Source organism: Anoplophora glabripennis, unplaced genomic scaffold (assembly GCF_000390285.2).
Source record: "Anoplophora glabripennis isolate ALB-LARVAE unplaced genomic scaffold, Agla_2.0 scaffold514, whole genome shotgun sequence".
In the NCBI taxonomy this organism is placed as follows: Eukaryota; Metazoa; Arthropoda; class Insecta; order Coleoptera; family Cerambycidae; genus Anoplophora; species Anoplophora glabripennis.
Window position 1 is genome coordinate 287,186 of NW_019416592.1, and position 23,134 is coordinate 310,319.

General features: G+C 33.2%; 1 protein-coding gene across 2 annotated transcripts in view; it reads left to right on the forward strand.

Annotated features, from left to right (window-relative positions):
* LOC108912164 (uncharacterized protein DDB_G0284459) overlaps nucleotides 1-22,186 on the forward strand; it is a 55,714-nt gene extending 33,528 nt beyond the window's left edge. For both annotated transcript variants that reach the window (XM_018717334.1, XM_018717337.2), the window contains 6 exons: nucleotides 2,077-2,225; nucleotides 6,214-6,318; nucleotides 6,708-7,076; nucleotides 10,996-11,766; nucleotides 14,815-15,355; nucleotides 19,825-22,186. In XM_018717334.1, the coding sequence (XP_018572850.1) occupies nucleotides 2,077-2,225; nucleotides 6,214-6,318; nucleotides 6,708-7,076; nucleotides 10,996-11,766; nucleotides 14,815-15,355; nucleotides 19,825-19,886 (1,997 nt within the window). In that variant the 3' untranslated portion in view covers nucleotides 19,887-22,186. The remainder of the gene's footprint in view (nucleotides 1-2,076; nucleotides 2,226-6,213; nucleotides 6,319-6,707; nucleotides 7,077-10,995; nucleotides 11,767-14,814; nucleotides 15,356-19,824) is intronic.
* The last annotated feature ends 948 nt before the right edge of the window (nucleotides 22,187-23,134 follow it).

A 23,134-nucleotide genomic window follows, 5' to 3' on the forward strand; every position in this document is an offset into this window, starting at 1 on the left:
CGATGCGATGGTTAAATTGGGGCAAATAGTCTGAAAAAGACATTTGTCTTTTTTAAAAATACTTTATATCAGATGTTCCAAATGAAAGTGATATTTCTGGAGTTCCAAATTATAGAACACTAAATATACAGGGTGTCCCACCACAAACTCCATTGATGGATATCTGGGAAACCGCTCGAAGATTTTTTTTTTAAATTGTGATGGTGTGATACGGACTGTGGGGCCTACCAAGCTAAAATATTTTCAAGGTCATTGTACTTCGGGTTATACCAGAAGTCGATACTAACTTTCTTATTTTAAATGGAACCCTCTGTATATTATTGCATTTTTGGAAAGAGCATCTATTTTTAAGTTGAAAATGTATACACACTCCATACTTAGGATTGGCAAAATTTAGTTTTCCCGGTAACAAAGGTTTATTTTTTTGTGAAAATTGCACATTTTGTAGAGGAATACCTAATTTATCGAATTCGACATGAAAATTTTCCAGTTTTTATACAGGGTGGTCAAATTTTTTTTATCGGATATGAAGTTCAGAAAATGTGTAAACTCGAAATTTTTAAATGGAAACCCCAAATTTTTTTAACGTATTTGCATTCTGCACTAAATTTAAGTGTAACTTTGTTAAAGTTTCCCTATACATAAATCCTGTGGTTCTCATTTTTATTTACGAATAAACATTTCCCTTTTCTTAAAATGATGTTTCCATTTGTTTCGCACATTTTAGGTTGGCTGTGACAGGTAAGTAACAATAACATGTCAATTTTCACAGGTTTTTAAATGTCAAATTTATTTTAACGAATGTTCAAAATGTCTTCATTCAATTTCTCAACTTCTAAACATTTTTCACACCTTCGGATTAGTTCCTTGTCTATTGTCTTGTCGCTTGTCGCTGCTCTAATAGAATCCAGTGATAGATGCTCAAATGCTTGCCTTACTCTATGCATAAATTTTCCTTTGTTGTTACTGGAGTACTATACACACTATTTTTTAGTGTCTCAAATAAAATAGCATTTATCACCGGATTCTATTAGAGCAGGACCCACAAGGAACTAAATAAATTTAACAATTAAAAACCTGGGACAGTTGTCGTGTTGATTGTTACTTACCTGTTACGGCCAGCCTAAAATGTGCGAAACAAATGGAAACATCATTTTAAGAAAAGAGAAATGTTTAATTGTAAATAAAATGAAAGCCACTGGGTTTAGGTATAGGGAGACTTTAACAAAGTCATACTTAATTTTAGTGCAGAATGCGAATATGTTAAAAAAATTAGGGGTTTCCGATTAAAAATTTCGAGTTTTCCACATTTTCTGAACTTCATTTTCTATCATTTGTTTGACCACCCTGTATAAAAACTAGAAAATTTTCAATAATCATAAATTTTGCCGACGGTCTGCATCTGTCAATTTTTGCTTGAAAATAAAAATATCTCGGAAACGGTCAATCCTAAGTATGAAATGTGCTATATGTTTTCAACAACAAAATAGATGCCGTTTCCAAAAATGCAATAATATACAGGGGGTTCAATTTAAAATAAGAAAGTTAGTATCGACTACCGGTATAACCGGAAGTACGATGACCTTGAAAATATTTTAGCTTGGTAGGCCCCACAGTACGTATCACTCCGTCACAATTTCAAAAAAATCCTTCGAACGGATTCCCAGATATCCATCGATGGAGTTCGTGGTGGGACACCCTGTATATAAGCCTCTTTGGAGGTCATATTTGTGCAGCGTGAAGCGTAAGGATTTGCTGTGTAGCGCCGTCACTGTACATTTGTCATATTTACAAAGCTTAACTTTTAGATTATCTCTTATAATTCTTTGATAATGAGTAATTTTGTTTAACATTTCATTTAACTTTTAGTGCAAAAATATTTACATGTTACGTACACGATCAAAACATCTTTACCGGATATTAATGTCTAAATATACTCCGAACCTCCTGAGACAGGTGTAAAGTTTCATTCTACATTCCTTTCATGTTTTAGTGCAGAAAATATTTAAAAAATTGACGTTATGTACACGTTCTTCAAGGGGTGTATGGTTGTGTGATCGCGTAATTTTTTTGTAGCCGGAGCAAATGTTGACGACCCAATTCCTCTAGATCTTGACAGTGCCAGCGAGAAGAAACCATACGACCTACATAGTTTACAATCAAACGTAATACGAAGCAAGTACAACGTCTATATCCCAACCTACAAAAAGGATTCAGAAGAAAAGGTCAGTTACAGACTTTTATATCTTTTTATACATCACCTGAGTTTTATAATTTCTTTTGATATTTTTTTAAACCCAATATTAGCCGTTTGTGCAGGCTTTTCTTGTATTAAAAATAAGAAAAAGGGCATGTATCTTCAAACGCTTTGTTTTTGAGGTACAAGTTAGTTATTTTCTTTTAGTTATTCTCAGTTTTCTTACATGTTTTTTAAGGTACTGCGACCAAATTTGGTATATTTCTGAGACTTAACAGAAAATTTTACGGATTCACGTAATGAACTTGGTTTTAATTTTTGGTAAAGAATCTTCTGTATAATTTTATGGTGGAATATTGAAATATCCTGAATATCTCGTTTGGAGATGTGCACGTGCAAATTGTCAATTTATTGCCAAGTTACACTCATTCCTGATGTCGTGTCATGTAACATGTGTTCATTTTACTTAAAGAGAAATAGACAATACATTCTGGCAAAAAAGTATCTGGAATTGTTATTAAAAAATTCTGCATAAAGTACATTTAAATTTCTTTATCGATGGAAAGTTTGTAGCGCTGTACTCTACTGTGACGCGTAGTTTGAGCTGTCAAGTAGATTGCTTACAGCTGTTAATTTTGTTAGTCCACCTAAAATATGTTGCGAGACTATGGAAAATTTTATTGAACAAAGAATTTTCCTAAAATTTTGTGCTACCAAGGGAATTTCTTATGTTGAATCGTTGAAATTGTTGAAAAAGACTACGGTAATTCAATTTTATCGAAAAGAAAATCATACGAATGGTACAAAGCATTCAAACATGGTTGAGAAGCAGTTGATCATTTGCCACATTATGGTCATCTTTCAATGTCTTCAACTGAGGAAAACAGCGATAAAGTGAAGGAAACGGCGGTTGTAAACCGTCATTATAGTTTGAGTTTTGAGAGCTGGCATGAACTAAACATATCTCACAAATCAGTTCGCATCATTTTATTTGATGTTTCGGGTATGAAACGCATCGCTGTATGGCTAGTTCCACCAAAAGAGCTGAATTTTCTTCAAAAAGAGCATCACAAAAAAGTTGAAGACGCTTCAACCAGCTAATTCGGACTACCTTCATGTAACACATCACAATGGGAGTCGAAATATGGGTTTACGAGTTTGACATGCCAACGAGCCAACAAATATCAGAATGGTGCTTTTCCAATGAGACCAAAAAAACAAGTCAAAGTAGATCAAAAATCAAAGTCATGTACACTGTTTTCTTTGACTCTCATGGTCCACATAAAATTCCTTCCGGACGGAGAAACAGTCGACAAACAATATCATCTGGGCATTACGAGTCCTTTGAAAGAGAGTATCTGTCACAAAAGACCAGATTTATGGAAGAACAATTCTTGGATTTTGCATCACGATAATGCACCATCACACAAAGCGATAATTGTGAATGAATTTTTGACTAAAAATCAACGGATGTTATCGATCGGCCAGCGTATTCGCCGGAATGGCCCCTGCTGACTTTTCCACTTTCCCAAACTCAAATTACAACTTTGTGGAACACGTTTAGAGTCGATAGAAGCCATAAAACAAAAATCGCTGGAGTTGAAGTCCATACCCGAATATGCGTTTAAAAAATGCTTTGATGACTGGGTTGTTCCTTGGTTTCAAATGGAGCCTATTTTTAAGGAGACAAAGTGAATTTTTAATTGAATATATTTGGTTTAATTGACAAATTCCGGATGCTTTTTTGACAGAATGTAAAAGGCACATAATTTTTGGAACCTGAAAAAATTAAAATAACGGTTCCGCTTCCATACCAAGTGTGTCCGCTTGGTTTTTAAGAATCCGAAAATATATGAAAAATATTTTTCAAAAAGTAGTAGTATATCCAAGGCAAAAGTAAATATTTTACATAGAATGGTATTAATTCTAATAGATTGTGACGTTCACTCCTTGGCATACCTTGTTATTTATTTTATGTCAAGGAAAGCAGAAAGAACTATTAATCGCAATTAATTAAGAAACCTATTACGGAAATACTTAAGAAACATTTGTTGAATTATAATAATATTTAATGTACAATGATGAGCTAGAACTTATACAGTGAAAATTGGTTATAACGACATTGCTTTGTACGACATATTAGATATAACAACGGAATTTGGATGCCCCGATTTAATCCATATTGAAAATATCGTTTACTACGACACCGTTTACGACATTTCGGATTTAGCGACGCGTTTTTTATATACATTTACCATAGAATCTGTCGGTTAGAACGACCAATACGGCCTTAAAACCAATGTACCGCTTTTCCACCCGTGTTTAATAAAGAAGAAAAATCACATACAGGGTGTTTGTAAATAAGTGCAAAATATTTTATCGGGTGGTTGCCGAAGATTTGGGAAAAAAAGTTTATATAAATGTAGGTCGAAATGTGCCTCGTTTCCGAGATACAGACTGTTTAAATCTTAATTTTGTATTTATTTTTATTACTTATTTCAAAGAGTTTTAAAGATATTGACTCGAAATTAGAAAAACGCTTTGGAGGAAGAAATGTGCATTTTTTGGAGTGATCCGAATATTTCTACTTGCACCAGTGACGTTTGTGCGAGAATGCCACAATTTTTTTTGATAAGAAAAATGGTACGGCACTGACTTTCCCGTCTTGATATTTTTTTAGAAATCCGCCATTAATTGTTAATGAAATTGGTCTCTTCAATTTTTTTCATAGGATGCACCGTTTTTGAGGAAAAAGATGAAACATTTTATTGTAGGTTTCGTTAATCTTTTATTTAAAGGTGCAAGTAAAAATATTCGGATCACCCCAAAGCATTTTTCAGATTTCGAGTCAATATCTTTGAAATAAATAATAAAAAATTGAAAATTGAAATTTAAACACTGAATTTCGGAAACGAAGCATATTTCGACCTACGTTTAAATAAAATATATGTAGGTAATTGCTTATATATCTATCGGTTATAACAACCGTAAACAAACGGTCCCTTGAAAATCGTTATAACCGATTTTCACTGTAATTATATTTCTTTTCTTACCTCCTGATGAGAAATTTTCAGCCACTATTGTATCAAATTATTTCTTCCATAGCCTGCTCTGCTCCAACCACAAATACAATATTCATTATTTCATTTGTGACTTTAAAAAAAATATATGTGCATATTAAATTTTACAAATGTGTACATTATTGTTTCCACTATAGCCATTGTGTGAAAGTTTTCAAAGTAGCGGAAATACTATAAATGTAACTGAATAAATCAAGCAAAAAATATGTGCTATCTATTTTCTATGTTGTAAACTCACAGGTAATTATTATTAATGATAAACATATATGTAGTACTTCGGTGTTCAGAGTTTAAAGGTCATCACCGTCAGGGTCAGGATATATTACTAGTTTTTCAGCAGTCTTTGATGTTAGTTGTAGATTTGTGTGTTTCTGTGTTCTGTATACGTTACAAGCAGTGTTTTTGGAACATATCTGGCTTTTTTAATTTGTGCCATTCAATGATAATTGAGAAAGAACACAATGACGCATGTCCATTTTGGATCATCAAGCCCTTTTCCATAGTGGTGAGCCTTTATCTTGGATAAAATTTCGTTACGAATTTAATTTCAAGTGATAAATTCTAACCTAACCTATTTTGTCTATTTATTTAAAAAACATGGCATGATTCGGCGAATCTACATAATTTGTATGATATTATTTTATCTTTTATCATATTTTAAACGACTAATTACAGATTATATTTGCTGGTTGCTTTTGAACATGGTAAAGTGCCGTTTAATTCTATTTTCCACCTGATCTAATTCTACATGCGTCTTATTTGCATAAGCATAATTAGTGCTCATTTCAATTAATATGAATGATTATTACGAAAGAAATAATTTTGTCAGTTGATTGAACACGTAGATATCGAAAGACATCAAGTTTTTCATTTTATTATTGAAAATCGAGCATCTGATGTTAATGAAGTTATATGCAAGTATTTTCCTAATTTTAGAAAGTCGATGAGAATGGCAATGCTCTGCAACAAAATCCTGGAACGAAAACCAAGAAAAAGAAGATACAGACCGACAAAAACGTCGTGGTTCTTACCGCAGAAAGTGTAAGTACAACCGTTTCCATTACAGGGTCGTTCTTAATTTTAATTTTTGTAATTTGTTTCGAGACATGTTTCCTCATACTTTCAAACATTTTGAGCAAAAAGGGTACACAATATTTCATGACTAACATAGTTTGCGCATTAGAACTATTTTATAGCAACTGTAGGGACAAATACACAATAAATTGATTGATTCCAATAGACAAAAAAGTTCCAGTTAGTTAGTGATTCTTCAGTAGAGTCACATTACATTCAATGAATTGTTATTGCAAATAAAACTGGTGTATTGTAGATTTACACTTGGATTAACCACTACTATCGGTCATTGTTGGTAGCGTCAATTCGGCAACATAATTAACAAGTATTGAGTCGATATTTTTTGCTTGTGGCAGGTTGCTGGTCATCGCAGCGACATAATCCACGACGTCGACAAGCTCATGCAGTACATCGGCGGAGACAAAGAGAACGACTCCTCCGGCAGGACAAAGTCCAACGTTCACAAGTCCAAGCAGCTCCACAAACAGCACACGTCCGATGATAGCGGCAGGAGTAAGAAACAGAGGGCTCACTCTCCTAAGGGTAAGGAGAGCAGGTCCGAGCTGAAGAAGAGCAATTCGTTGGGAGAAATTTCCACCGCTAAGTTGGAAGAGTTCGCTTTCGCCAGCGGCAGCGAGAAGGACAGCGAGAATAAGGTCGTCCTTAGGCCAGGGAAGGGCCAGAACGATAGGCCAAAGGAGAGGAGGTCCTGGGGAACCGTAGAGGTGAGTCGTGGTGGAATAATAATTGTATATACAGTGTGATCTAAAAATATGTCACAAAATTAATTTATTAATTATTTATGTTTTTTTTTGTCATTTTTTTTAATTTTACAAATACAAAATTGACAATTTAATGACAAATTTAAGTTAATTGACTATTAGATTTCTTCCTATTTGATTCTAGAAGAAACATAATTTGCCTAGCCGATGAATATGAATGTGCAACGGAATTATTCATATTAAGAAATATTAGTGAACAATGTACACAGTGTACAAAAAAAAAGTGAACTAATGAAAAATACGAAACTCTTAGATGATGCAGTTGTAAGTCTCAGTTTATTAGTTTAAGTTATTATTTATCATTTTTGTGATTCAGGTTAATCGGAAATAGTAAAAACAGTTGATACTTATTTTGACAGTCACAGCAATTGTTTTCTTCTTCATAACTTTTCGAAGGTGTTGAGTATTGTGAGGCAACAGGTAAAAAGAAAGTAGTTAATAAATATCCGAAATGATAAAAAAATAAAAATCGTTAGGCTTTAATAATTCAAAAGTAATTCAAGCATTTTTTTTACAATATGGAGTTTTAGCCAAAAAAATTTGGTCGCATATTTTAATTTCTCAAAAATTATCACTCCACTAGAAAGCCATTAAATTTAGAAACTTTTTGTCCCTTTATACTATTTTCGTAAAACGCAATGTTTTCGAGAAAAATGTCTAGCATTGTAATCGAATGCATATCGTGATTCGCCATTTTCCTCAAAAACATTGCGTTTTACGAAACAAATATCAAAAGACAAGAAAGTTTCTAAATTCAATGGCTTTCTAGCTAACTAATAATTTAAAAAAAAAAAATCTAATTTGCGACCAAATTTTTCTGATTCCAAAGACAAAGGGGCTCACGAAAAAATGTCTTAAGAAGGTTTCTCGCCAAAAAGCATAGCACTGTGAGATTCCACATGTCATAAAACCCCTGTGTACTAAATTTAGTGATTCTTGTACAACATGTTTTTGAGATATACAAAAAAACTTAGGGACAGATTTCAGTTGGCTGTCCGAAAGAGGGGGTCAGTTGTCAAAAAGAAAAAATACCTGTCCCCTAAATTTGTCTTAAAAATCTATGACCAAATTTTGTTGCATGAATGTCAGGTATTATGTATATCAAAAAGTGAAGTGACAAAATAACACGTACACAAAAAAAAGTGTCAAGACCCAGAGGGTAGACCCTCCTACCCCTACGTTTTTGGGGTCGCTGAAACCAAATATGACCATTAAAAAAAATTTTACTAGCTATGTCCCCGTTACCACCCCCTTCTGGGAGTTCAAATGTCAATTATCATACAAAATCGATTAGGGTGTGTATTCCTATGTTTTCTGGTCCACTAAGAACGAAGAAAACTACCAAAAATGAATTAGACCCCTCGTAACCCCCTAACGTCTCTTTACCACCCCCATACACCCCTTTCTGGGAGTTGAAATGTCAATTCTCATACAAAGTCGAGTAGGACGAGTATTCCTTTGTTTTCTGGGCCACTAAGAACGAAGAAGTCTACCAAAAAATGAATAAGATACCCTCGTTGCCCCTAGCGACATTTTACCACCCCTTTTATAGGGGTTAAAGTGTCAATTTTCATACAAAGTCGAGAAAAATTGTCAAGATCCAGAGGGTAGACCCCCCTATCCCTCTGTTTTTGGGGTCGATAAAACCGAATATGACCATACAAAAATTTAACTAGCCATTTCCCCGTTACCACCCGATACACCCCCTTGTGGGGGTGTATCAACTCTCGGCACCCTTCGTCGCTCAGATTTGTTTTCAGCAGCCTAAAAAATGTAGGCATACACAACCCACTCGACTTTGTATGAAAATTGATACTTCAACGTCCATAAAGGGGTGTATGGGGGTGGTAAAGTGACGCCAGGGGGTAACGAGGGGGTCTAATTCATTTTTGGTAGTCTTCTTCGTTCTTAGTGGTCCAGAAAACAAAGGAATACACACCCTACTCGACTTTGCATGAGAATAAACATTTCAACTCCCAGAGAGGGGTGTATGGGGGTGGCACGTGGAAATGGCCAGTCAAATTTTTTTTATGGTCATATTTGGTTTCAGCGACCCCAAAAACGGAGGGGTAGGGGGTATACCCTCCGGGTCTTGACATTTTTTTTTGTGTGCCTGTGTAACTAATAAAAACAGTCGGATGGAGTAGTTCAAACGTCTTAGTTTTAATTGCAGATTGCAACATTGAACATTGAGATGTCTTTATTCTGTAGCGGAAATTTCTTTATTAACTTCAAATTAATCTGTATACAGCAACGATTTGGTGTATTCGGTGTTTTGGTATTTCAGTTCGACATATTGTTTATAGACTTGCGTCTTTACTAAAACAAAACCATTTTTTCAATAGTGCATTAGTCGTTTTAAAACGATTACTCTTGTCCTACAAATTTCTTTAAATATTTTTGATGCCTAGTCAAATAAAATATATATTGTTGGGGTATTTGTTTGTCGTCGAGGATTGATATGAAAATGTTATTTTTGGTGATCGCTAAATGACTGGTTGTTTAAAAATCGGTAATTTTGCGGATAATGTCTCTGACTTGATCTTTTATTATTTTACTGCTCATTTCTTAACTTTTATAATATAATAACTGCCTTCTCATTTTGGTTGGATATCATACATACCAGATTGTAGAAAAAAATTTGTTCTGCATACGAATTTGAATAATGGACGTACTTTTATTCGAAAAATTTACGAAATATTGCCTTTGGTCATGTCTAAGCCTGCAAAATAATTGACAACTATAAATAATGGTTTTAATGGAATTATTGAGATTGAATTTTAAATATTTTTAGTTGTAATTTTAAGGTTAGACACAAATACAGTCACAAAAATGACCAAAGTCAATGACCATAAGCCTTGTTGCACACTTGCCGGATCCGGCTATCCCGATCCGACTGGCTCTTTCACACGTAATTTAATTTTCAAACCGGTTTTGCCGATATTAGTTGCAGTTGCATTTTTATCACGACAAGAGGTGAATCGTAGACGCATTGCAATTATGTGGCTTGGCTATTGCCAATGTTGTTGCAATAAACAAAAACAAAAAATATGAAAAGGCTAAAGTTTTGTCCCACTGGACAGGTCTGGATTCAAGCAGTGATATAAAGAATGCTAGATCTACTTCTAGCGAACAAACATTCGACACAGTTGCGTACAAATATTTAAAAAAATAATTGACACGTCCTGTTCTTTTCAATGAAACCGGACGACTGAACCCGGCAAGCACCTGGCAAGTGTGAAAGCATCAATACAAAACTATGCACTACTACCACTTCGCTCGCCTGATAGCCGGTACACGGCAGCCGGGCTGGCAGTGCTGGCGACTGGCTACAACCCGGCTACAAGCCGTTCGCCGGATAGCTCCTTCCGTCACGTGTGAAAGCTGCCATGAGACTCTGTACACCTTGCTGCCAGGTAACCGGATCCGGCATGTATGCAACGGGTGTAAGTCCATTGAACATTAAAATCGCCAATCTCTTCCTCAAATTCAATAATTCCTTAAAATTATTATTTTTCTTTCTTAAATATGATCTAAAGTACGATTTTGTGTGGAATTACTTTAAAATTTCTCAAATATTGAACCAAGAATGCAACGAAAATGAGAAGACAGTTAAAATATAATTCAAAGAACTATAATTTTTTAAATTTAAAAGTGACCGATGAATGACTAGTCATTCATCACTAGTTATTTTATAATTTCCTGTCAAGATTCTTTTCCTCATAGGCCAAGTTGACCATTACAGATTTACCAGTTGTGGAAATAGCAGGGTTTAAAATTTAATGTAATGCATAAATAAGAAATATAATGGATGATTGTTAAATTATTTAACGATTTTATTTGTTATTATTATTATTATTAGCCACCGCCGATCCAGAGCCTCTACAGCAACGCCTCCATCGAGAATTTAGAGGCGGCGGAGAACTGGGTAGTGACGAAACCGAAGAAGAAGAGCAAGAAACGTCACAACAGCATCGGCGGCGGTCGTCGCCAGAATTCCACTTCGGAGTCCAACTCCAAACATGCCAACCGTGCGCCTTCCCCGGACCTACGCGGCAAGTCGGCCTGTTCCGTTCCGCACAGCGAGAAGTCCAACGACTCCTCCGACGTGGACTCGGTGCACTCTCTTCCCATAGACGGGCTTAACGCTCCGATCTCCTACGCAGACATAGCTAAGAACAGCGAGAAGCTGAAAGAGAAGAAACCGTCTCCGGAAAAAACGGAGAAAGTGCCAAACAAGGAGAAGTCCCCAACCGTTAAAATCGAGATCGAGCCCAAGCCGGAAGTGAAAGTGATACAGCAGACGATAACCAACCTGTTCGTCGACAAACATAACATCGTCGTGACCCCAGTGATAAATAACGTGAAAAATATCGCGCCTCCCGACGTTCACAACATAAAATGCTTTCCCGCCATCTCCAACAACAACCACAAGACCTTGCAGGTGTCCGTGGAGAAAACGAACAATAAGACAAACACGGTTAACAATAAGGTCAAAAACGTTTCCTGCGGCAGTAAGAACGTTAACAAGGGTACTGGTACTAACAATAACAATAATAATGTGAAAGTTAGCGTTGCGGTCGCGAGTGCTGCTGCCTGTGTCGTTCAGAACGATATCCAGAATGATTTATCGGTGAGTAATATTTTTTTTAAATCATTAATATCTGTTAAATATAATTTCTAATGTTATGAAGTTTTTTTTTCATAGAAAGTGAGGTCGATTTTAGTTTAAAAAATAGTCGTCTCCACTTTCTATAAGATGTTGAGCAATCGATGAAAAAGAAGATAACTTTGAGGTTATGTTAAAACTTAACATACCCTCAAAGTTATCTTTATTTAATCGGTTGCCAATTTTTTTTTCCCAGTTAAGAGGGTTCTATAGCAAATACAGCAACACATTTTTATAGATTTTATTACACAGTTTATCTAAATATGAATTATTGCACAAATAACAGACTTTCCTCCATTTTAACGCAGATTTTCTATGAAGTGAGCTTGGTTTGAAACTCAAATAACTTTTTAATGTAAAGAAATTTGTAATTTAGGATGCAAATTACAAATTTCTTTACGACCGAAAGTAATTTAGGTTTCAAACTAACTCCATTTTATAGAAAATCTGTGTTAGAATGGAGGAAAGTCTGTTATTTGTGCATTAATTCATATTTAGACAGACTGTGTAATAAAATCTATAAAAATGTATTGCTGGTTGCCTATTTGGTGTAGAGCCCTCTTGGCTTTCTTTTGAGTCTGGTAGTGTTTTCCGATACAATATTGCTCATGGAAATTGCTTCATTTTGAGATATTCAAACATATCTGAAACAAGCCATTTTGACTTACTTTTGAGGTTATGTCACACACATTTTTTTTTGCTCAGTACTGTATATCAGGGGTCGGCAAGTAATTTTAGGTGGGGTCCGGATACTTTTAAAAATTTTTAACGAGGTACAGAAAAAAGTTCATATTTCTTACAAATTTTCATTTGAACTTAAATTTAATCTGCTTACTAACCATTAAGAACTCAAAACACTCACACAATTGTAAAATACTAGAAAAAATGATAAGGCTGGCACTCAAACGTAAAAAACATTTTTTAAATAATTTATTTGAGTAATTTATACTTTCAAAAAATTTTTGGCGGTCCAGTATTTTACCTTTCGTGGTCCGGACCTGGCCCGCGGTCCGCCAGTTGCCGACCCTTGCTGTATATGTTACTTTAAAAGTACATCTTTAATTCCCATTTTGGATCTTCTCGATAAGACTTTTTTTTGACGAGATATCGCCAATTAAAGCTTGCTTAATTTCAGTATATAAACGATTACCGTCACTTATTTGTTAAAATACATGCAAAATTTTCTAATCGACACATTCATTCTTAGCTTGAAAACCCCGATCGTATTAACTAAAAATTTATTAAGGGTTCTTCTTATGTTCCTTCAAAAGGACAATAAAACTAATTATTTTATGCAAAAAGCTTCATATGAACGTGGTTCGTAGTTCCCATCGTTTTCACGATACAGGGTTTTGAATTAGAAATAAATATCCGAGATCACGTATTCTGAAATATCTCTGAAAATGTTCGATGCATGTAGACTAATAAAACTTTAGCAAACGGTTTATTTAAGTAGAAGTAAAAACCCACTAAGTTTACTTACAAATATGTCGACCAGTAGCGGCGATACGACGGGTCAGTACCACTAGAAGCCTCAGAATTTCTACACCAGTGAATATTTTTATTGCCAATAAAATTTCTAACAAAAAAACTCAAGTAGCTTCTAAGAAACACGGTTTATTAGAATTTTTTATTAAATTCGAATATATTTGTTAGGAGCCTTTAGAAAATAGAAAATCTTTCGGTGCCAATGTTGTTTTAAACTTTTGACACATACAGGGTAATTCAGAACTAAATAAATAAATAAAATTTTGTTACACCTACTTTATATCGGCAAATTCAACTGCTTTTGTCGCTATTGTTATTATTAATTAATAAAATAATTTGGCATGCCTGATGTTACCACAACTGTTCAAAATTTTGTCGATCTACGTGTAAACACATTTGGGTGTGTCTTTCCCAATTTCTACAAACTAACATAATTGTTGTTTTGCTTCACCATAAAACGATATCCATCAACTCCGAGTTGCTATACATATAAGCCATTTTTGACGCTTGAAAAACTAATGTAAACACTATCACAAAAATGTTAATACTAAAATCGAATTTTGGTGCTCGGAATAGCCTAGGGCCAAGTTAAGCGCACAATACGAATGACACTAGAGACTACAATAGCCCAGCAATTTAAGGGTTGGAAATACTACAACTTCAATAATTTTTTTTCTCGAAAACTAAGGATTTTACAAAAAGTTTTTTTACGATATTTACTGCATTTTTCAATGACACATCTGTTTCCAAATTTTTTTTCGATAAGTTGTGAATCACCCTGTATAATTAAAATTGTATTTTTAACATTTTAACAAAAAAAAAATCAGAACTCTAAAATTCTTAAAAATTCACTTGGTTTATTCAATTTTTATTTTTCCAATGCGACAGAAATACCCAATTCTCCAAAATTCGCAAACTATGAAGGGTGTGAACGGCCTTAATTAAAAAAATTATTACTTTTTTATTTGCGATTTTTAACAAACAGAACAACTAATTGCTACAAATCAAGTTACATGTTTAGTTATATAATTTTATTATTTTTTTGCCTAATAAATTGTGATAGAAGTCTGAAGATGCATTGTTTATTCTTATCTTATGTATGTATCAGCTTGTCTGTCCCCCTTTTACGTTTGTTTATAAGTACCTATAACATTGGCTCAGCCCCTTTACTAATTGCTCGCTTATCTAGAGATGTCATAGATAATTTTTATGATCTGATCAGTGAACATAAATATTCTAAATTTAAGTTTCGTTCTTGATTTTTTATATGAAAAAGAACACGTATAGATAGCATATCAGTATAACAGCAATGCCGTTCAGTGCGACACCGATTTATTTATTATTTAATGTAGAGCCTTTGCAAATGTTTCTAGTCCGGCTTAATGGTCTAATAAGTGAAGTGGATATTAATTATTTAATCGGCATTAATTAATGCCCAATTTTAATAAGGCTCAAAATACTGTGCCTTAATCGAATGATCAAATGATTTACACCATTTCTCAACCCAATTTTATTTCTTCCCAGATAATCCATTCGAATGAGAAGGAATCTATCCAATTCAACGCCCAGATGATGCCCCCGGACATACCCGACGTTCAGACCATCGAGAAAATGCACTTTATGAATCGCCCGCCGCCGCCGCACCAACCGGCTCAGACTCAACACCACCTGCCACCGCCCCAACGTCCCTCAAACCCCACTCAGTTGCCAGTGCCCCCACAAGTGCCCCCACCGCTCGTCGTCACCCCGACGGCGCCCCCCGCCGTGCCCCCTCCAGTGATAAACTCGACCCAGAACGTAGTTACTAACGAAATAAATATAAATAGTGTTAACTGTGATAATAGTGAACGAACCATTAGCGAGGAGGACGAGGGCCCCCCTCCGGTCGTTATTTTGAGTGGGGTGGGCAACAAGGAGGTGCCCGGGCTAGTGTTCGGTTTCGACATAAACGAACAGCTGCTGAACGAGGACATCTGTGAGAATTTCATATCTAGGTACATAGCGCCGGAAGTGTTTTCGCAGTCGTCGCATAATCATGACAAGATTGTCAACTTTATAGGATCGGGTGAGTCTTTTTTGTCTGTTAATAACAAGTGTCTCGTTGATGATGCCTTCGATTACCTTGTTCAATTAGAAATATATTTTTTAAGTAATGATGTTGTGGGAAACAACTACTCTGCGGACTATAGTCTCATACGGCATTGAATTACGCCTGCAATCAATGCTGGTCGGGGCTGTAGCAGGGTTCGTAGCGGCCGGGAAAACCGGGAATACCGGGAAAAGTCAGGGAATTTTTTATTCTTAAAAAACAGGGAATAGTCAGGGAATTTTAAAAATATTCATGAAAGTCAGGGAATTTGATGTTTGCAACTGGAAATTTTGTGAAAGCCGGCCCTGCGTTCTTGAAAGAGAAAACTATTTGTGGTTTTGAAACCTTTATAAGAGGTTGTTAGGGTATAAAAAATATTATGGAGTCCAGTCGAGAAAAAATTTAATGCATAAACACCAATTAGTATGTAAAAATGAACTACAAGTGACCTGGATTATTTTTTTCTAAGTCAGGGAAAACCTGGAAAAGTCAGGGAATTGTTTATTACTTTTGAACTATGAACCCTGTGTAGCCGGCAGAGTAGTTGTTTCCCACAACGTCGTTACTTAAAAGTTTATTTCGCCTAATGTGACACTAATAATGCTTTCATAGTACCTCATAGGTTAGTAGGTCGCTCTATGCCAGTGCTTGTAAGAATTGACAATTAAGATATTACATATTTTGTAGGAAGACTGAAATTTTTTTTTGTAAATCAATTTCTTGTTACAGCTCAGTGTCTGGTATTATTTTTTTTTTATTTGATACATCAAACATGGCACACTTGATTGTGTCAAGGAACAGTTGAATAACAAAAAAATATAATTTTTAGTATACGGGGTGTTCCTTAATGAAATGCTAATATTTAAGGGTGTGAATCTACATGGAAAATTAATAATAGTTTGCTTTATAAACTGTGGTCCTAAAATGTTCCATTGCGAGATACTGGGTGTTAAAATTTTAGGAAAAGGAAGGAAATCAATTATTATTTTTTAAACGGTTTTAGATATTTTTTTAGGTAATAAAGGCGAATATTTTTCAATAAAAACATAATTTTTAGCTCTGATAATGGCGTGCGTACGAGCACTGACTTTGATATTTTTAAAGAAAAAAATGGAACGCTAACATTTTTATTCCCAAATAAAATTATTTTTGAAATCCCCGTTCAATTGGAAATATAAGAGGTCTCTTGAGTTTTTGTCCGCTATGCGCTGTTTTTCAGTAAAAAAAAATAAAACCCGTTGTATTGTCTGTAATTAATTAATGTAATTATTGAATACAATTTTGCAATCTAGTTGGCCTAGAATGTGTCACTTGCATTTCTGACATTTTGAAGTAAATCAAGCGGTTTCAAAAATAATTAATGTCTTTGTTTTTCTTAAAATCTTAACACCCCGTATTTTCGCAATGGAAAATTTTTAAACAAACTATGATTAATTTTCCATGTAGAATTGCACCCTTAAATATTCGCATATCATTAAGGAACACCCTGTATATTCCCTGAAAGAAATTTTTTGTGCAAATATAGTAAATCATTTGAAAAGAAATTTTCCAGATTTCGAAAGTCTAAAAATGTAATACATAGGGTGTTTCATAAAAGAAAATATAAGTTTGTGTTATAAGAACCGAAAGTTGTAGAAAAATATGTATTCAACATTAAACGTTCTGCAAAATATACAATATTTTCACAAAAAAAAATAAGGCATCATAGAAAATGACTAAAAAAATGTGCTGTATCTCTGAAATGAATCAAGATATTCAAATGTGGTTTTCAACTTTTCCTGGAAATCAAGCCGATGACACCTAAATTTTTCTCTATGTTTGTGGGGAACAAACGAAGCTCCAAAATTGTTAAATTTGGCCCATCCTGTATGTATATTTTCCTTTAGAACTTTTTTAATTGTTCTCGATTGAGAATTTAATCAATTAATTATTTCAGTTATATTATAAATGAAAGTATTTCAAAGTCCTGGTTGGTATTCATAAAATACATTTTTTTTTTTTAAGAACTGTATTACTGATAAAATTACATTTTATAAAAACGGTACTTTGATACATTTTTTGGTGCCAAAATGGCAGGTTTGCACTACTCTGGGGTTCTGTGTAGGTGTTTAAAAGTTTTTAGTAAAAAAAAAGCTTAACAAAGACAGGTTTCTTAATTTTTAAACACAAGGGTTTTCCAAAATTGAATAAAAACAACCACTGTATGTTAAAAAAAAACATCGCTCTAAATTATTGTAGAAAAAATAAAAAAACATGTAACAGTGTGTTTTTCCCTTTCTTGAGTTCATACATTGCTTTACAGACTCAGTGTGTTCACTTTAAAAATATGCAACTATTATTAAGGGGTAAGACCACTGTATTATTTTCAGAAAATCCATGTTTTTTTTCTTATTGATTTAAAAGATGCTTTGAATCTTCAGAATAAAGAGAAAGAAGTTTTATTCTGTACAAATTTGTTTCTTTGAAATTCCGAGCTCTTTCCAAGCGCAACGGATAACTCCAAAAAACGACTACCTGAGGCACATGGATACCTGTTGGAAGGTTACAGACTAATGACTTACATTTTGATTTCTAACTTCTCTAATATAGTCCAGGAAAGTTAGACATAAAAAGACGGAATAAGCGAACTTTTTTACTCTGAGATTGTTTATACAAAAGTGTAGGTTTTGAGGTCATAAAACATATGTCATACACGCAATCACCAGCAATCATCCCACCAGCACCAGTTTTTCGCATTATTTTGTCCAAAAACTGCCAATATTTCAATGAGGATACATTTTTTCGAAAAAAACAAATAAAAGTTGTTCAAAATTGCCTCTATGAAAAATTTTGATTTTCCCAATAGCTTTCCCATATATTTTTGTAAATGAAGTACAGATTATGTGATAATTAATATTTTGGAGGCAAAATAATGGTTCATTTTTAAATAACAAAAGTGAATTAGAGAAAAGAAAATTCTTGGGAAATCTTATATAGTTTTCCATTACAAATTAATTATGTGTTTTTTAATATTTTCCAGAAAAATCTGTTTATGGAAGTCTAAATTGTTAAAAAATAAAAATAAAAGTTGTTTTCAAAAAAAATTGATATATATATTTTTTTATTATACCTTCGCAGCTCCAGAAAATGTCATCAAGTTTGAATTTTCAATTTCATTATATTATATTAATATTCAAATTAAAAATTACAAAAATAACAGATTTTCCTGGAAAATATTAAAAAAGAACATAATTAATTCGTAATGTACACCCTCGAAACCGTGCTTGTCAATATTCAAACCTCTGAAAACTATATGATTTTTCAAGAATTTTCCACTGTTCTTTTCTCTAATTCAGTTTTGTTATTTAAAAATGAATCGACTATAATTTTGTCTCCAAAACATTAATTTTCACATAATCTGTATTTCATTTAAAAAATATACATTAAAACTATTGGGAAAATCAAAATTTTTCATTGGAGCAATTTTGCAGGAAACTTTTTATGAAACTTTATTTCGAAAAAATGCATCTTTATTAAGATATTGGCAGTTTTTGGTCAAAAAACACAAAAAATTCATCAATATTTTAAAACGTTCTAAGTTGCTGGTGGTGACACATGTTTTCTGACATCAAAACTTAGACATTTTCTATAAAAAATGTCATGGTAAAAAAGTTCACTCATTTTTTCCTTATTTTCCTGAACTAATACTCTTATTATAGCTTATATCTCAAAACTTTAAAGGGGTTTTTCTCAAAATATGATTTTTTTAAACAGCACAGCATAATTCCAACAATTTTCATTCTTTTTGTTTTTTTTTGTATCCAAATTAAATATGCCTCATGAGAATGGCTCCAGCAGCCCCATTTTGTACTATTTATGAATAAATATAAATTTTTTGAACACTTAGACATGGCTAATATCATCCTTAAATATTATTATCCTCTTACTTTCCCTTCCCATCAAAAAACAACATTTTACAGTGACGTTGCCCCTTAACACGTTGACTGCGAGATAATCTCAACGTACTTTGTCCGTGACTGCGATACATATCTTCGGGGATATGTAACAAAACTTCTTCTGTGTGCGGTACATATCCCTGGGGATATGTAATGTTTTTTACATTTGACCCTATAAAATTAAAAATAACACAATTATTGCTATAAACTTGCATGTATCTGTAACTATATATCCTAGGATACTAACGTTTTCATTCGCAAAGAGTTTTGAAAAGAAAATAATAGAAAAATCATTATTTCTATAAAGTAGACTCTGCAACTTCCACAAGATACAGTAAAAATATGATTATTGAGATTCGCATATTTTTTATAATGAGTACATACCCCCCGAGGTATGTACCGCAGTCAACGTGTTAATATTGAATATGTATTCCGTAACTGTTGAGAAAGTTTTCATTGTTCTCAAATTGTGTAATACTTTCCGATTGACCTGACTGTTTTGTTTTGCAGCTTGGGAGGCGATAGTTAACCAATCTAACGGTAAAGTACAGTACTATTCAGAGGAGTCTTAATGAAAATAAGTGCTAGTGTGCTTGGGACATTAAAAGTGTTATTGATAATACTAGTCAAAAAGAGGAACTTTTAAATTTTGTACAAAAAACGGATTAAACTGAAAAAAAAAAGGAACAATAAGTATCCAGTGTATTTACGAAGAGTAGGGCGGTGAAGTATTAGTTCGGAATAGATGAGGATTGAATCGGTCTGACGATTAGGCGAGTAATGTTGGGAGCAAATTAAATAAAAAATATGTCTAAAACCAAACCTCGAATTTTCCAAGACATGGACTCTGTATTTTTTTGTGAATCAGCAATATTAAGGGATAGTTAACAAACGGGGCCCCGAAATGACACGTCAGATGCATTTTGGGGCCAGAGATATATTATTTATTATTTAACTCACTTAGGCGCCTCAGTTGAACATCGTCAAAAATAACTATTTTTAAAAAAGTACTTTCCGACATATTTTAAACGAAATTTCATCTAATCTCGTAGAGCATAGAACCAAAAAGTCTCGTCTCTTGAATTGCCTTGCACGTGTACTTAACGTAATCTTCTCCTTGTCATTGTATTCACTTTTTAAGTCGAACCGCTTCATATTGTATAACCGCGAAGATCAAAACGAATTATATAAGACAAAATTTTAAGAAAAACAAAAAAATATTTATCTAGTAACTGTGATTATATGCCAAATAAGTATTGCGACTGTAGTAAAGAAGTAAGTTACGTTGCGAAAGTAAAAGTAGACGTATTCTCACTAGACTAATTAATTTATGATTTGGTGCGGGGGTTCCGATTCTTTTTCAATGTTATCTGATAAGCATAAAAAAATCGTGCCCTTAGTAAAACCGGCTTATTTAAGTAATGATAGTAAATTTATATGTTTAAACGTAAATATTATTTAGTTGATTTTTCTTACCGTTTTTGGTTCTGTGCTCTGGCGCGCCCGACGCTTTCCCGTGTCACGGCGTACCGCTAACTCTGTTGAACGAATAATTATTCTTTGACGGTCTTCGGCTTGAACTACTTTTTATTTTAGAAAAGATAATCTCATCCTTCTGGTAAAAATTTACAAATATAAATATGTAAAAAGTGTCTATATAATAATAGTTAAAAAAAAAGTATATGTAATAATGAGTGTATGCTTTTTTTCTTATAAATATAATGCTAATGCTATTTCGAGAGAGAATTATACAGCGGGAATTTAGCGTTTGCAATATATCTAACTAAGAAACGTTTTTGATGTATACTCTATAGGGATTTTATTTTTTCGTACAGTGTGTTTCTGCGGAATCAATTTAAATAGTTACGTTTTAACGGAAAAGTTACTAATTTATTTTACGTTTTATTTTATTAAGTAGTACTGTTGAGAAATCGTTTTTGTCGAGTCGTTTTCCTAAGATTGGCCTCGCGAGGAACCGTCCCGGTTTTTTTATTGTTGGAAGATTGTTATATAATTGTAATTGTTCTTCGGAATGTTAGGAAGACGGCAGGCACGTCGGTTATCAAACGTTAGCGAAATTTCGGACAGAAACATGCTGGGCTTTATTTCAAGCATTAAATAGATATCAATGTTAAAGCTAGCCCTTTAACTATGTTTATTTATTAAAGAAATAATAATTAGGTATATAACGGACGTTTTTATTGTTGTACAACTTGAAGCCGGTTTCAAGCTGCCCCAACTCTAAGAACCGTCTATATGTATATGTATGATAGCTGTAATATTTTAAAATGAAGCTAAGTCATTTTTTAGTTTTTTAATAATGGCTAAAATAGTTATTTTTGAAATTTAGACAGGTCTAGCTAGGTTACCGCTAGATTTTATATACGAGTACTTTTCTTCAAAATGTAAATCGTTTAAATCAAGTACACATTGTTATTTCATTTGTTTAGGAAATTATCAAGGCTTTTGTTTCCTTATTGCTGGGTTGATATTTGTTACTTAGGGCTTTTCCCTCTCTCTCTCTGCGCGTCTCATTTATTTTAAAGGACACGCGATAGATAATTAAGTTTTTTCAAGTTTTTAACCGTTACTCGTATTATGTATCTATTATACTTTCGTTATTTATTTTCTTAGCATTTATTCACCAAAAATCAGACAGTTTCATGATTTTAGACGATAGGAATGCGCTAATTTACCATTTTATTTATTCTGGAATAATTTTTTATTGTTGCGTAGTTTTTTAATCGATATTTAACCTTAAAGTAAGTGAGACTACCTGGGAAGCATACCATGTAAAGTATAATATATAACTATATCTAATGTTTCGATTAAAATTGTGATATATTGTGAAGAGTAGCTCATATCTGCAAAAGGAAAACGTGAAGAGTTTGCTTTCGGTGACACTGTATTAAAAGTGCTTACGACTGTGTCGATTTTTTTTAAATATCTTTAAAGCTGGAGTTTTCTGAACGATTTGATAAAATTTTTAATATATTTTTTACCTATATTTGTATGTATTTAATTATTAAAAAGTTATCAGGTATTTGTTTATTTAAAAAATATATTAGTGTCTAATAAGCTATTAGGATATAATTTTAATATATTTATGAATAAATTGAAATGTTAATAGCGGAGTGTATCAAATTGTGTCTCTTCGGTAAATTCCAGCCTTAACAATTATTCATTGCTTTCCGTATTCCAGCTAACCTAGTAATTCGAAGCCTTGACTCTAACTCAAAATGATTTGTAAAATAGTTGTTATTTTTTGTTGTTTTTTGCTTTGGTTATTTTTTATTTCACAAAGTCTATATATTTTGTAAAAAAAGATCTTAAATAGGTAATTGACTCTGTTGAAAGTTCCTTTACATACTGTAAAGTGTCTTAATATTTTTTAGTTATAAAATGAATATATTTATTTAAATTTAGTTTAATGGAAAAAAAAGGATATTGTGAATTCTTAAAAAAGTCCCCTTCTATTTTGTAAAATTTTTGGGTAATTTATTTTCATAATAACTCTTTTTTAATAATTTCAGTTGTTACTACATTTTTAAAGTATGTTTACACAAAATAAAAATATTGCTTTCTGAATATACAATTATTTATTCCGTTTGCATTTTAATTATTTATCGTTTCGACTTTACAGCAACCCTAAAATTAGAAGTTCCTACAAAAACATTTCCCAACAAAATCTTTTTTTTTTCATTTTCTATAATCCTACAATCGATGCGATTACCAGGACTTAAGAAAGTTTTTTAATCCAGGGAAATTATCAGGTAAGTATGACAAATGAAATAATAATAATAAAAGCCAGAAATACCTC